The sequence below is a fragment of the Balaenoptera physalus genome (genome assembly GCF_965194825.1).
Source record: "Balaenoptera physalus genome assembly, chromosome: 10".
Classification (NCBI taxonomy): domain Eukaryota; kingdom Metazoa; phylum Chordata; class Mammalia; order Artiodactyla; family Balaenopteridae; genus Balaenoptera; species Balaenoptera physalus.
In genome coordinates this window covers 14,332,849-14,347,735 of record NC_138889.1, presented here as the reverse complement: position 1 = coordinate 14,347,735, position 14,887 = coordinate 14,332,849, and the positions used below count along the sequence as shown (strand labels likewise).

General features: G+C 52.8%; 1 protein-coding gene and 2 long non-coding RNA genes across 3 annotated transcripts in view; 2 read left to right on the top strand and 1 right to left on the bottom strand.

Moving 5' to 3' along the window:
• The window catches only part of LOC309668207, a 23,918-nt gene extending 13,792 nt beyond the window's left edge, over nt 1-10,126 (top strand). The window contains exons 4-5 of the long non-coding RNA XR_014268122.1: nt 8,280-8,405; nt 9,500-10,126. This is a non-coding gene — a long non-coding RNA (uncharacterized lncRNA). The remainder of the gene's footprint in view (nt 1-8,279; nt 8,406-9,499) is intronic.
• The window catches only part of LOC309668208, a 154,748-nt gene that overhangs the window by 63,590 nt on the left and 76,271 nt on the right, over nt 1-14,887 (top strand). The window lies entirely within an intron of this gene.
• THY1 (Thy-1 cell surface antigen) lies at nt 9,972-14,887 on the bottom strand. The gene is made up of 4 exons (XM_082477710.1): nt 14,729-14,887; nt 12,601-12,661; nt 11,778-12,113; nt 9,972-11,264 (listed from the first exon to the last, which is right to left on the bottom strand). The coding sequence occupies exons 2-4, from the start codon at nt 12,635-12,637 to the stop codon at nt 11,152-11,154; spliced, it is 486 nt and encodes a 161-aa protein (XP_082333836.1). The 5' UTR covers nt 12,638-12,661; nt 14,729-14,887; the 3' UTR covers nt 9,972-11,151.

Below are 14,887 nucleotides of genomic sequence, written 5' to 3'. Positions count from 1 at the left end.
CCTGAAGCCTGAGCCCAGAGCTGTGACGCTGGCTGTTGTCGTCAGAGGACACGGAGGCTCCAAGAGGCTGTGTCACCCTGTGTGAGGGGTGGAGCTGCCCCAGAAGGCCCCGCAGCAGGAGGGGGCAGTGTACTGAATGTGCCAGGGCTCAGGCTGCCCGAGAGTGGGCCCCTCCTGCTGCTGACACACCGGGAACCCAGGACGGTGGGACCGGGCATCAGGCCATAGTTAAGCTGTTTGCCTACCGTCCCCCAGTGACTGCGTCAGGCCAGTCCTATCTGTCTGGCTCAGTCCCCAGAGGTCCAGAGAGTCCAGCGCATCCATTATCAGCACACCTCTCCTGTAGCATCTCCTCGCCTGGGCCAGGTCCCGCCCCACCCCCTAAACCCCCTTGTGCCCAGACACTGCTCTGGGGTGGGCAAGCTCTGCTTCATCCTCAGCCTCTTCTTCAGAGGTTCTCTTGAGCTCCGGCCTTAAATGAAACTCACTGTTCCCTGAGGACACCATTTCCCCTGAAGCCTCCTTCAGTGGAGTCTGCCTTTACTCTGACCCTCACACACCTCAGGGTCAGGAAGTGGAGTTTGGGTTTCCTAGGGCTGCCATGACTGGGTGGCTTCAAGCAACAGAAATTTGTTTTCTTACACGTACACTTTCGGCCAGAAGTCCAAAATCGAGGTGTTGCTGGGGCCAGGCTCCCTCTGAAGCCTCTAGGGAAGGATCCTTCCTGGCTTCTTCCAGCTTCTGGTGGCCCCAGGTGATCCTTGGCTGGTGGCAGCATCACTCCAATTTTTCCTCTGTCTTCACATGGCTGTCTTCTCTCTGTGTCTCCTGTTTCTCTGTGTTCAAATTTCCCTTGTCTTATGAGGACGCCAGTCTTTTGTTTAGGGTCCACTCTAGTCCTATGACTCCATTTTAGCTTGATTACATCTGCAGAGACCCTATTTCCAGATAAGGTCACATTCTTAGGTACCGGGGATTGGGACTTGAACATATCTTTGTTTTGGGGGGTGGGCCACAATTCAACCCACAACAGGTCGGGTAAGTGTCCTTCCTCCCTTGCTCTCTCCTTCAAGCACCCCTGCTGGATCTCCAGGCATCTGGTTACCCTACTGCCATCCTTCTTCACTGCTGTCACGTGCTGGCTGCAGGTCACTTGTCTCCTGGCTCACTGTCTTCCTTTCTACCCCTTCTCCTTCATCATCCTCCATGATTTCAACAGCCATGTGGATGCTCCTTGCAGCCCTCTGGCCTGTCAGCTTTTGGCCCCTTTACCTCCTCTCTCTATGTGTGATCTGCCCACCCTCTGACCTCTTCACATCCTGACCCAGTTAAGACTCTTTTTTATTTTTTGGCTGCCCCGTGCGGCTTGTGGGATCTTACTTCTCTGACCAGGGATTGAACCCACGCCCCCTGCATTAGAAGCACGGAGTCTTAACCACTGGACCACCAGGGAAGTCCGTAAAATGGATCATTTTAATCACTCCTTTGCTAACTTCCTCTATTCCTTTGCCCCTCCTTCCCTCTGCTGCTCGTGCCTGGAAAAACCTGGACCCTCCCTGAGGCCATCTTCCCTTCCTTGGTATGCCTGCACCCATGCAGGTGAATGATCTTGCAGAAGTTCACCCAATGAAGTGCCCTTTATATTCACAGCCACACACCTCAGATGGGTCACACTCGGCACTGCCCAGCACTTCTATTATGTTTCCATGGTATGTTTATTTTCCCACCTTATTAGTTTTCTACTGCTGTGTAACACATTACCAGAAACCTAATGGCTTAAGACACCCATGTATTATCTCACAGTCTGTAGGCCAGAAGTTCTGGTGGGCTCAGCTGGTTCTCTGGTCAGGGTCTTACAAGGCCAAAATCAAGGTGCTGGCCAGGCTGGCTGTTATGCGGAGGCTCGGGGCAAGATTCCACTTCCAAGCTCATTTAGGTTGTTGCCAGAGTCCAGTTCCTTATGGCTACGGGTGTGAGGTCCCTGTTTCCTTGCTGGCTGCTGGTGGGGCTCTGCTTTCTGCTCCTAGAGGCTGCCCACAGTCCTTCTCACGTGGCCAGTGATGGCACGTTGAGTCACCCTTGTGCTTCAAATCTCTGTCTTCCTCTTCTGCCACTAGCCAGAGAAAGTTCTCTGCTTTTAAGGACTCACGTGATTTCATAGGCCTACCTGGACAATATTCCTCTTTTAAGATCAACTGTGCCATTTAACATAACACCGTCATGGGGGTGACGTCTCATCTCAGTCACAGATTCCAGGGATTAGGGGTATAGAATCTTGGGAGGCTATTTTTAGAATTCTGCTTATACTCCCACCTTTTTTTTTTTCTAGTCTGAATCTCATATGGGTTTTTTTTTTTTCTTTTAAGGTCAAATTTATTGTCATAAAGTTATTCATAATACATTATTATTATTTTTCCTTGTTGGTTATCTATTTTAAATATAGCAGTGTGTACATGTCAATCCCACACTCCCCATCTATCCCTCCCCCCAACCCTTCCCCACCCGGTAACCACAAGTTCATTCTCTAAGTCTGTGAGTCTGTTTCTGTTTTGTAAATAAGTTCATTTGTATCAGTTTCTTTTTTAGATTCCACATAGAAGTGATATCGTATGATATTTGTCTTTCTCTGTCTGACTTGCTTCACTTAGTATGATAATCTCCAGGTCCATCCATGTTGCTGTAAATGGCATTATTTCATTCTTTTTAATGGCTGAGTAATATTCCATTGTATACATGTACCCCGCGTCTTTCTCCATTCCTTTGTTGATGGACATTTAGGTTGCTTCCATGTCTTGGCTATTGTAAACAGCGCTGCAATGAACATTGGGGTGCATGTATCCTTTCAAACCATGTTTTTCTCTGGATATATGCCTGGGAGTGGGATTGCTGGGTCATATGGTAGCTTTCAAAATAAAGTTAAAAAAAAAATAAAATTAAAATTTCTGACTACAGTAACATGTATGTGGGAAGGGTTATAATATCCTAAGGGCCTTGATTTATCCATAAAGAGGATAAAGGTTTTGATTAATTTAAGAATTTGATAGGTTAAATGTGCATATTGCATTTTAAAAAGAATCCACTGGGGCTTCCCTGGTGGCGCAGTGATTAAGAATCCGCCTGCCAATGCAGGAGACACGGGTTTGAGCCCTGGTCCGGGAAGATCCCACATGCCGTGGAGCAACTAAGCCCATGTGCCACAACTACTGAGCCTGCGCTCTAGATCCCACGAGCTACAACTGCTGAGCCCGTGTGCCACGACTACTGAAACCATGTGCCTAGAGCCCGTGCTCCACAATAAGAGAAGCCACCGCAATGAGAAGCCTGTGCACCACAACAAAGAGTAGCCCCCGCTCGCTGCAACTAGAGAAAGCCCGTGCACAGCAACGAAGACCCAATGCAGCCAAAACTAAATGATAATAAATAAAATAAATAAATAAAAAATAAAAAGAAATAAAAAGAATCCACTAAAAATGGGGTTGGCGAACTCTTTCTATAAAGAGATGGATAGTAAATATTTTGGTCTTTGCAGGTCCCTTATAGTCTTTTTAAAAATTTATTTATTTATTTATTTATTTTTAGCTGTATTGGGTCTTCGTTTCTGTGCGAGGGCTTTCTCTAGTTGCGGCAAGCGGGGGCCACTCTTCATTGCAGTGCGCGGGCCTCTCACTATCGCGGTCTCTTGTTTCGGAGCACAGGCTCCAGACGCGCAGGCTCAGTAGTTGTGGCTCACGGGCCTAGTTGCTCCGCGGCATGTGGGATCTTCCAGACCAGGGCTCGAACCCGTGTCCCCTGCATTGGCAGGCAGATTCTCAACCACTGCGCCACCAGGGAAGCCCTAGTCTTTTTTTTTAAAATAGATCTTTATTAGAGTATAATTGCTTCACAATACCGTGTTAGTTTCTGTTGCACAACAAAGCGAATCAGCCATGTGCATACATGTGTCCCCATATCCCCTCCCTCTTGAGCCTCCCTCCCATCCTCCCTATCCCACCCCTCTAGGTCATCGCAAAGTACCGAGCTGATCTCCCTGTGCTATGCTGCTGCTTCCCACCAGCCAACTATTTTACATTCGGTAGTGTATATATGTCGATGCCACTCTCACTTCGCCCCAGCTTCCCCCTCCCACCCCGTGTCCTCAAGTCCATTCTCTACGTCTACATCTTTTCATATGGGTTTTTTTAATTAAAAAAATTTTTATTGACGTATAGTTGATTCACAATGTTGTGTTAGTTTCAGATGTACAGCAAAGTGATTCAGTTACATATGTATCTATGTCTGTATCTATTCTTTTTCAGATTCTTTTCCATTATAGGTTATTACAAAATATTGAACCACTCCTACTTTTTGATATGCCTATTTTCTATTATCTCCTTTTTTCAAACCTGTTGCATCTTCCCTTCATCTCCTCACCCTCTTATTTAGCTGATGGCCTTGCTACTCATGTGGAAACCCCTGAACTTCTACCCTCAAGTTCACAAACCTCCCCTCTTCCACACCCATCTCCTTTGCCTTTATTTCTCATCTAGATCCCTCCTTTTTCACCTCCCCAAGGACTCTGCTTCCTCATTTTCTTCTCCCTCTTGTTCATCAGTCTTTCCCTGTCTTCATAAGTAATCGCCATCAATGTACACCATGCTCTAGTCTCTCCCGTCTTAAAGATAAACAACTCCCCTTGACTCTGCTTCCCACACCAGTCACAGCTCAGCTTCCTGGAAGAGAAGTCTACACCCTCCATTCACTTGCTCACCCCCTCCAAACTGGCCTCTGTTACCCCTGCTCCACTGAACTGCTCTTGTTAAAGTGACTATTGCTGCATCACAAACCGCTCCAACATTTAGCGGCTTTAAACAATTTATTAACTTGATTGACATATACACACTACCATGTAGAAAATCGATAACTAATAAGGACCTACTGTCTAGCACAGGGAACTCTACTCAATACTCTCTAATGACCTATATGGGAAAAGAATCTAAAAAAGAGTGTATGTATGTATATGTATAACTGAATCACTTTGCTGTACACCTGAAACTAACACAACATTGTAAATCAACTATACTTCAGTAAGATTTGTTTTTAAGTGTAAAAAAAAAATTATTGATGGGCTTCCCTGGTGGTGCAGTGGTTAAGAATCCACCTGCCAATGCAGGGGACATGGGTTCGAGCCCTGGTCTGGGTCCCTATTGCTCTTAGAATAAAATTCGAACTCTTCACCATGACCTCCAAGGCCCTGTGGGACCTGGCTTGTGCCTACCTCTTCAGTGACTTTTTTTTTTTTTTGGCTGCTCTGCGTGGCTTGTGGGAACTTAGTTCCCTGACCATCGAACCCAGGGCTCCTGCAGTGAGAGCGCCAAGTCCTAACCACTGGATCTCCAGAGAATTCCCCTTCAGTGACATCTTGTACCCCTCCTCGCCTGGACACCTTGAACCCTTCGTGTTCCCTCCGTCTGGTTGTGCTTCTGCAGCCCTTCAAATGTCTGGCCTTTTCTCACCCTTCCTGTCTTAGCTCAACGCCCCCTCCTTAGGCTCTCCCTGATCATCCCAATTAAAGTGAGCCCGTCATTCTCTTATTGCCTCCCATGTGTAAACAATCCCAGTCTATAATAATGACTTACTTATTGGTTTACTTGCTTCAGGTCCATCTCCTGTACCACAATATAAGTTTTGTGGGGAAGGAACTTGTCTGTACCATTCACAGGTCTGTTCTCATTACCCTGCACAGATACTTACACTCCCTGGCACGGGGTGCACACTTAGTAAATGTTTGAATGGATATGACTGGGGCAGGGACCCTGATGAAGGGCCCACGTGCTCTGAGGGCTGTTGTATCAGCCAGCAGTTGTGTTGCCTGAGAGAGGGGCTGAGGCCTATCCTCGGACTAAACCCACAATGGCTTCTACTCCCCCTCCCCAAGTCTTTCAGGATATAGAAGAAATAAAATAACATTTCTTTCTTTGTAATCAGCTTATGAAATAGTAGAGCCTGATTTTTGTGCTAACTCCTACCATGACCCCTCCTCTGGGAAGCCCTCTAGCCTGGCTAGGGGCCCTACATAGGTATTTTCATGGCACTTTACTGAGGTAAAATTTACATTTGAGGAAATTCACCCATTTTAAGTGTACAGTTTGATGAGTTTTGACAAATGTAAGTGCTCGCGTAAGCACACCAAAAAGTTCCCTTGTGCCTTGGCTGTTTCCTTTTTAAAAAAAGAAAAATTGTGGTAAAATACATATAACCATTTGGTGGCATTAAATACACTCACATTGTTGTGCCACTACCACCACCAGCCATCTCCAGAACTCTTTTCATCTTGCAAAACTGAAACTCTGTACCCACTAAATAATAACTCCCTATGTCCCCTCCTCATAGCCCCTGGCAACCACCATTCTACTTTCTGTCTCTCTAAATTTGACTTTTGGCTTTGTGTGTGTGTGTGTGTGTGTGTGTCTGTGTGTGGTAAAAAATACATTTACTGTCTTAACCATTTTTAAGTGTACAGTTTAGTTGTGTTAAATAACAGCTTCTTTTTAAGGTACATTTAGGTTCAACTGTGAGTGCAGAAACTCCAAATAAGAGTAGCTCTAACATGGTATTCCATGGCTGCTCTGACAGTTCTAACATCACTAGGAATCCAGGCTGTTGTACTTTGTGATGTGTAACATACAACTTCTATCTCATAGTCCAAGATGGCTGCTCCAGTTCCAGCCATTGACTCCACATTCCAGCCAGCATGAAGGTGAAAGGGGTTGAAAAGCACACATTCTCCCTTTAAGAGCACTTCATAAAAATTGTACACATTATTTTGTGCTACTGTTCCATTGGACAGAATTTAGCCACATGTGCACATCTTGCTGCAAGGGAGCTGGGAAATGTAGTCTTTATTCTGGACCATATAATCTAGTTCTAATTTGTGGGTCCTATTGCTGAGAAAGAAAGAGAGAATACATGTTGGAAAACCCTCAAGCAGTGTCTGCCACAGCTTCTCTGCCTCCTAGCACCAATCACTGCACTGAAATCAATTCCTCACTTCTTACTGGGCTGTAGATTCCTTCAGCCAGGGACTATATCTTTTACCTCTTAGCACAGCCAGGTACTTAACGTTTGTTGTACAAATAAATCATTCCAGCTCTACTATCTTATTTTATTTTTATTTTTGTCTGCACCGCACGGCTTTTGGGATCTTAGTTCCTTGCAGTGGGGGTGTGGAGTCCTAACCACTGGACCGCCAGGGAATTCCCCCATCTTATTTTTATTTATTTATTTTATTTTTGGCTGCGTTGGGTCTTTGTTGTTGCATGTGGGCTTTCTTTAGTTGTGGCGAGCGGGGGCTACTCTTCGTTGCGGTGCGCGGGCTTCTCGTTGCGGTGCCGCCTATTGTTGCGGAGCACAAGCTCTAGAGCGCAGGCTCAGTAGTTGTGGCACACGGGCTTAGTTGCTCCGCAGCATGTGGGATCTTCCCAGACCAGGGATTGAACACGTGTCCCCTGCATTGGCAGGCGGGTTCTTAACCACTGCAGCACCAGATGCGCCCCCTCTCCCCCATCTTATTTTAGAAATCAGAAAAATGAGGCACTGAAGGGTGAAGTGACTAGGGTCATCTAGCCCAGGTTCCCACTGAATTCAGGAAGTTGCTTTCCTGCAGGCTGGGCAGGTGGCCTCCACTGACCAAGCCCACTGCCAGATACTCCTGCCTCTGCAGCTGGGCAGCTCCAGCCATCAAAGGCCCCTTCCGCTGTAGAGCCACACTTGGCCTCCGCAGAACTCTCCCGTTGGTCCTACGCTGCCCTCTACAGCATGTGCCCACTTCCATAGCTTCCCTGCCCCCAGGTCTTCCCTTTGCCCGGCAAAGATGCCTCCCGGGAGTCTTCACATGACGTGATACTCCCGAAGGGTGGGAGACATTCGGGGCCTGAGAGCCCTGGGCAGGAGGCAATCCCACCTTTGTCCTGAAGCCCTGCTTCAGGGTTAGCAGGAGGCAGCTGACGACCGTCACGCTTTGCCAGAACTCTGAAGGACTCCAGGCCCACTGATTCCTCAGCGGTAGATGAGGAAGTGGTTTACTCCTAACCTGGGACTTGCTTCTTTCACATGTAAAGACAAACCTGCCCATCACAACACGGGAGCTGCAGACACAGTGAGGACAGGGACATCATGCTGGGGGTGGGGGCAGGGGCTGGAGGATGTGTGTCACGGGTCCCCTGGACGCTGGGTACATTTATTGGTTGGCCAGAGAAAGTCCCTGCGTCTCCCCACGGTGACCCCCCCTTGTCCTTCCCGAGGGAGCCCCTAGGTGTTGGGAAGACCCTCACGCTGCGCCGTGTGCAGATGTTCCTCTGTCTCAGTGGACGGGTGTGTGGAGAGGGGCTTCTTTCTCTTTCTACGGAGCAAGGATTCCACGCCCTAAGGTAAGGACCAAGATGGCCGAGGGGGATGTGGGAGAGGGGTGAGGAGGAATGGGAAGGGGCTGGGTGGGGTGGGCTCTGGGCATGTGTGCAGGAACCAGGGCCGGCCCCAGCCCTCTTTGCAGCTAGCCAAGTCCCTGCAGATGTGCCGCAGCCCCTTTCAGCTCTCCTGACGTGACTGGGGAGGAACTGGCTGCCGTCGTGGACTGGCCCCGGGAGCCCACCGCAGCCCCGGCCCGCAGTCTTTCTGGGTTGGCTTGTGCTGTGAGGCCCGACGGCCCTGCCTTTAAGTCCTCGAGCCCCTTCCCAGCCCCAGGCCTGTTCCTTTCTTCTCCGTCCCTGCCTTCCTGTAGCCCCTGGGCCTCAGAGGCCTCTGTGTCTTCTGAAGCTAAGCCCACTCGCCATGGCCTTGGGCTCTCCTCCCACAGGCATGGCTGCAAAGGGACCCTTGTTGAGGGGCCGCTAAACTCTTCAAGGAAACAGTGCGAGGGTGACAAAGACCGCACAGGAGGCTCACACAGGTGCCGGGGTCTCATGGCTTCTCACAGTTGAGGCTGCACGCCTGGCTTCCCAGTTCCTTCCAGAAAGAGCTTCCAGCTTTAGCTCTTACTACCCCTGTGTCCAGGCTGGCTGCACTGTCCTGAGTGGCCAACAGCCCACGTGGGGATGGGTGGGTCCCCGTGGTCGGTGACACAGGCAGCTCCCTCTCTTCCTTGAGGGCTTCCCTTGTCCTCTTCCGGCCTGGCCACTACGGGGGTCACTGGCAAAGCTCAGGTATCAATGGGAGGTGTCGCAAGAGTGGGAGTCAGTGGTGTGAGTTTAGATCCTGGGCCTTTAAGTAAATGCTCAGAAAAACCATCCACACCAGCGCTAAATACCACATGAGTCAGCTTCCGGGGAGTCACTACTCTCCTCCCCCAGATTCCCTGGCAAAGCAGGGAAGGTCGTCTGGGGGCTGCCTCACTCTGGCAGCAACCGAGACCCAGAACCACCCTGTGATGCTGTTCTAGTCCCTACTACCAGGGGGCGCTTTCTACTCAGTGACTTTTAGGGGAGGGAGCCGGGGACAGGCCTCAGTGTTCTCTCCCCACCCCCAGTGCTTTATGTGGCCATGTTGGATTTAAGAAGAGATGCTTGTCCTTACACCTTGATGATGAAGGCAGCTCCCACGGACCGCCTCACTTCCCGAGCCTCCTCTCTGTGCCCCTCTCTATAGCTGATGTAAGCTGACGGGGCATTTCTGAGAACATCCAGATCTGAGAAGGCAGACTCCGTGCCTTAGTGCCTGTTAGCATGTTCTGGAACCAGCGCCATGTGGCTTGGCCCACACATGGGGCAGGTGAGTCCACAGAGAGGGAACATTTGTTTATTTGGGCAAACGTGCCGTGTTAGAGTGGTTCTGAAAAGCTGGGCATGCAGTGGTCCACCCCTGGGGGGCAGGGGGGAGAAGAAGGGCTGCAGAAGGCAGAGATGGGGGAGAGGAGGAGGTGGCGGGTTGGCCCTCAAGGCTAAGGGAGGGGGGCGGGCCTGGGGAGAGAGGAGCAAAGCAGAGACAGACAGGAGGACAGATTCCAGAGGCTTGGTTTTATTGTACAGTATTCTTTTTCCTCAGTGAGATGCCATAAGCTGTGGTGGCACTACACACGGTCACAGGACGGGGAAGAGCCGCCGGGCGGAGAGCTGGGTGCTGGGAAAAGCCACCCCTCGAGGCATGTCCACTTATGGGTATCACCCCACGGCCAGTCCCAGGCCCCCGAGAGGTCCCTGAGAAGGCAGGCCTCTGGGACGGGGGTCTATCTGAAGGCTCGGGCGCTGCTGGGGGAAGACGGAAGAGCCTCCTGGGGGAACGTGTGGGCCGAACTCTGTGTGGCTCAACCAGGGGCTCCACCAGGCCTGATTTACTGCCTCCAGGTCTGAGTTCTGGAAGCTCCTAGGAGCTTGGGATAGCCTGGGAGGGGGCTTGTCCTCCTCTGCCACCTGCCAACTGCCGGCCGAGCCAGTGAGAGACACTCTTCTCCCATTTTTAGCTTCCTCTGTGGGGGGAGGGATGATGGACCCTGCCTTCCACCTGCCTCGCCAACCCATCAGCACTGCTTCCCGGGCAGAATCTGCATTTTCATTGGACCAGACCCCGGGCCCAAGGCCCCTTGGGGACTTCTGCAGGGTAAGAAGGTGGCTTTTTTCTGTGACAGAAAGTGCTCGTGGAGATGCTCGGTTCTCTCCTCAAAGGATGGGCCACAAACGCTTGGCAGTGCCCTCACATCCGGGGTCTTCAGGCGCCATCCCTACTGCTGAGGGATGTGCTAGGGCCAAACACACCCTTCCCCCTCCTCGCCCAGGTCTCTCCCAGGCCTCTAGTCCCGGTGGGCAAGGCTGACCGGCCCCAGGGACTGATACCCCTCCCCTCCTTCTACCCCTCCCTTCCCCTCGCTCTCCATCAGGTCCCCAACCCTGGCTTCCCTTTTCGCAAACTGCCAAAGAAAAGGTAGGATAAGCCCTAAATAAACCAGACAGAAGCAGCTCTGGAACAAAGAATACAAATAGGCAGTGGCGTGCGGACAGGGTAGGGGGTGGCCGTGGGGGATGGGAGATGATGGCATGCAGCACTGGGATTCCTTAGGGGCGGTGGGGTCCCCACTTCTCCCCAAGGTGTGTGAGAGGTTGCGGGGAGGGGGGTCAACTGACTCAGAGAAGTAGGGTCTCTGGACCGGGCCCTGTGGCTTCCCGTGTTCTCCGTGGGCCCAGCCGGTCACAGGGAGATGAAATCCATGGCCTGCAGGAGCGGCAGGGAGAACAGGAGCGGCAGCAGCCACGAGGTGTTCTGGGTCAGCAGGCTTGTGCCGCCACACTTGACCAGTTTATCTGTGGAGAGAGGACGGGGTAGAGAGGCAGGGCGGGAATGGAGAGCGACCAGGACTCGGGCAGGCCCAGGCCCAGAGCAAGGCTGCTTTCCCTTGGGGAGGCTGGCGCCATGATGTCTTGGCTGGAACCAGGTCCAACCTGGTCTGACAGAACCAACCGTCTTTCCCATTTGCCGGTTCCTGAGCCCTTGGACAAATATCATCACAAGAAAACTGTGGGTGAGGAGGCTAGTGCCCATCCTGTTTTCCAGGTGGGGAGAAGGAGGTTTGGGGAGGCCGAGTGATTTGCCTGCAGTCATGGGGGAAGCGGCTGCCACACCACTCTGCCTGTCTGACTGTCCCCTTAGCCCTTCCCCCATTCATGCTGAAGGTAGCGATTCCCCCCTGGGCACAGGCAGCAGTGGGGGGAAGGGGAGAGAAGTTTTGGGGCCACTCCCTATTGTGGCCCAGCCAGCCCGTTCCTCCCCAGCCTGCCTCTCCCAGCTTCCTTGGTCTTGTTGGGGGTTTGCCTCACCTCTGAGCACAGAGACATTCCTGTTGGAGACGATGGGAGTCTGGCCAGAGAGGTGGAGTGCGCATGTGTAGGTTCCCTCATCCTTGGTGGTGAAGTCGGACAGGTAGAGGACCTTGAGATTGTACTTGCTGAAGAAGTTGGTTCGGGAGCGGTATGCATGCTCAGGGACCCCAATGGTGCCAAAGAGCACGTGCTTCTTTGTCTCACGGGTCAGGCTGAACTCGTACTGAATGGGCAGGTTGGTGGTATTCTCATGGCGGCAGTCTAGACGAAGGCTCTGGTCCACCAGGCAGGCTGTCAGGCTGGTCACCTTCTGCCCACGGGCCACCTGTAAGACTGGCACCAGCAGTGCCCCCTCCAAGTTGGTGAGGACCTGTAGAGCAGGGGGCCTCCCATCCACATTAACAGTAGAGAAAGGCCTGGCCAGGGAAGGGCACAGGGTCTGCTCTCTGAGCACCTCTCCCCACCCAGAGGTCCCTGAGGGCCAGTCTACCTTCCCTACTGCAGGCCCCAGCCTACCTCCCTCTACTGTAGTCATGGGTCCCACCAGTATGTTCCAGGGGCAGGAGACCTTGATGCAACATCCTGGTTCACACTTGGAGATTCCAACTCAGTATGGGGCAGGCTCAGTGAATTGTGTTTCCAAAAACCATCCCAGGTAGTCAGAAGATCAACTTGGTTGCTCAGCTGACTTAGGGATAAAAGGAGCCCTCTCTCTCCCTTAGTCACCTCTACTTTCTGAGGTCATGAGGAAGAAGCTAGCTTCTCTGAAAGGAAGGCAGCCAGGGTGCTTGGAATCCCAGCCCTGCCCCTTGCCCGGTACCTGTCAGCAAGAGAGTGATGCCAGTGGTAGGGTTCATGGTGCCGAGAGCTCAGTCCTGGATCTGGGGGTGCAACAGGATGGGAATCAGCCAAGAGGTGGGGCAGGTGTGTCCGCACTTACTGCCAGGGCTGGGGGCCCCTGGGAGACATGCCATAATGGCCACGGTGGGCATCCAAGCCCCTCTCTACAGCCCTCTCCCCTCCCACCTCTCAGTGAATGTGACACTGCCACTCAGCTCTTCCCCATCTGGGAAAGCAGTGGGGTTGGAGAACACACCCTTCGGTGGTGTGTATGTGTGCTGAACACTTACTAGCTGGGTGGCTTTGAGTAAGTGTCTTTAACTTGACCGTTTCCTCTTCCTTCAGGAAGTCAGGGACTTCCTAATTTTTTAATTGTAAAATTTGCAGAACACACAATTTATTATCTTAACCATTTTTAAGTGTACAGTCTCCAATCTCCAGAACCCTTTTCATCTTGCAAAATCAGAACTCTCTACCCATGAAACAAAAACTCCTCATTCAGGGCCTACCTATTTCTCATTCAGAAGAAAATCCCCAATGCCCAAACAGTTCCTGGCATACAACAGATGCCCGAAAGATACTGAATGAACCTGGGCTTTAGATACCCACAGGGTTGTGATGGGGATTAAGAAAAATGACAAACATCTGGCACTGTTGAAGAGTAAGTGATCCACAGCGTTAGTCTTTGGCCTCTTAGACGAGCATGGTCAGGAATGTGCGGGGCCCCAGGTAGGACCATACTTGGCACACCGCTAAGGGTGTTCCTGACTGTGTGTGGGGAAGGCGGCAGTGCCATCCTATTGCATAGGTTCTCTGCATCAGAACCAACATGTTTCCAACCGTCCAGCTCTCTGGGCAGGATTCCTCGGCCTGCAGCTTTCCAGTCCAGCTTCGGTAGCCTCCCTGCCTAGGCTCTCTGCCCTGTCTTTTTTTTGCAGCCTAGGCTGAATCTATATCCTGGCAAGGCGACACAGAGCGGGTAGCCTAGCCCGTCTGCAGCAGTGCCCGCCAGGGAGAGGCCACAGCAGGGGCGTGTGCCTGCGAGTGCGCGGGGCCGTGCCCTGGTGCGTGCGCCCTGGTGCGCAGGGCGCGCCGCTAGCCGAGTCCAGGGTCCCCGGCGCGCAGCCCAGTGGGGTGAGGGAGGGGGAAAGGGGCGAGACTGGGACTCCCGGGTGCCTGCGGCTGCAGTCGATTCCCTCTCAGACCCCTGCTCAGAGGGACCCGGAGGTGCCGTTGGGGAAGAAAGGGGGGCCGACATCTGGTTTAAATTAGCAGACGCTGAGTTACAGAGGGGGTGGCGAGCTTGGGATCTAGGAGAGGAAGCGGGGGAAGCAGCGGCTAGAACTAGAAAGGAAGAAATGGGGCTGGGACTCAAGGGGATGTAGAGCCAAAGGGAGGGGTAGACAGCTGGAGGGGAGGTGCAGTCTGTCTGCCTGTCCTCGGCCTTGCGTCCCCGCAGCTCAGAACCCGGAGAAGCTTTGCGCTCCCTCCTCTGCAGCCCGCGTTCGACTAACCCCACCCTTATTCCGTGTCCCTATTCCAATCCTCTCCTTTCCCAGTTTAGGTCCTCCTTCCCCCTCTCTCATCCTTTTCCAGTTCTCGCCTCCCCCGTCTGCGTGCCTTCCTCCCAGTCCCCGCCCCAGCCCCCGCCCGCGGCACTGCGGTTTCCCGTTCCTTGGATGCCCCGCACCCAGCCCGCAGCGAGGTCGCAGGGCAGAGATACCCTTCAGTTTGCGGTCCTCCGTTCCCCCAGTTTCACTGTCCCCCACCCCCGGTCCCGCCTTCGCGGGCTGGCTTTGGGGACGTCTGGCTGGAGAGCAGAACACAAGGCTTTCTTTGGCGCCCTTCCTCCCGGTTCTCCTCCAGCACCCCAGCCCCAGGCGAACGTTCCCCAGCGGGCGAAAGTTTCGCCGCGGCCCCCGGCCTGCAGCAGTTGCGTCCGGCTCCTGCCCCTGCCTGGCAAGCAGGCCCCTCCTCAAGCACTGAGCGGCTCCTTCCCAGGGCGCCCTCCGACCGTTTTCCGAAGCCTCGGATCGGGAGGGCTTGCCTGGGCGCCAGGAGGCCTGCTATCCCTGCGCCCCGGGTCCCGCCCTGCCTCTGGCTCCTACCTGGGCTCCGGTTCTCGGCCGCAGCAGCCTCCTCTAGATGCGCTGCCGCCTCCAGTTGCTACACCCTGCTCGGCGCCCGCAGTTTTCACCAGGGGTGGGAGAGGAGGAGCGGGGAGGGCCCGGGGGCTCGGCCAATCAGAGGCTGAGTGGGCAGCGGAA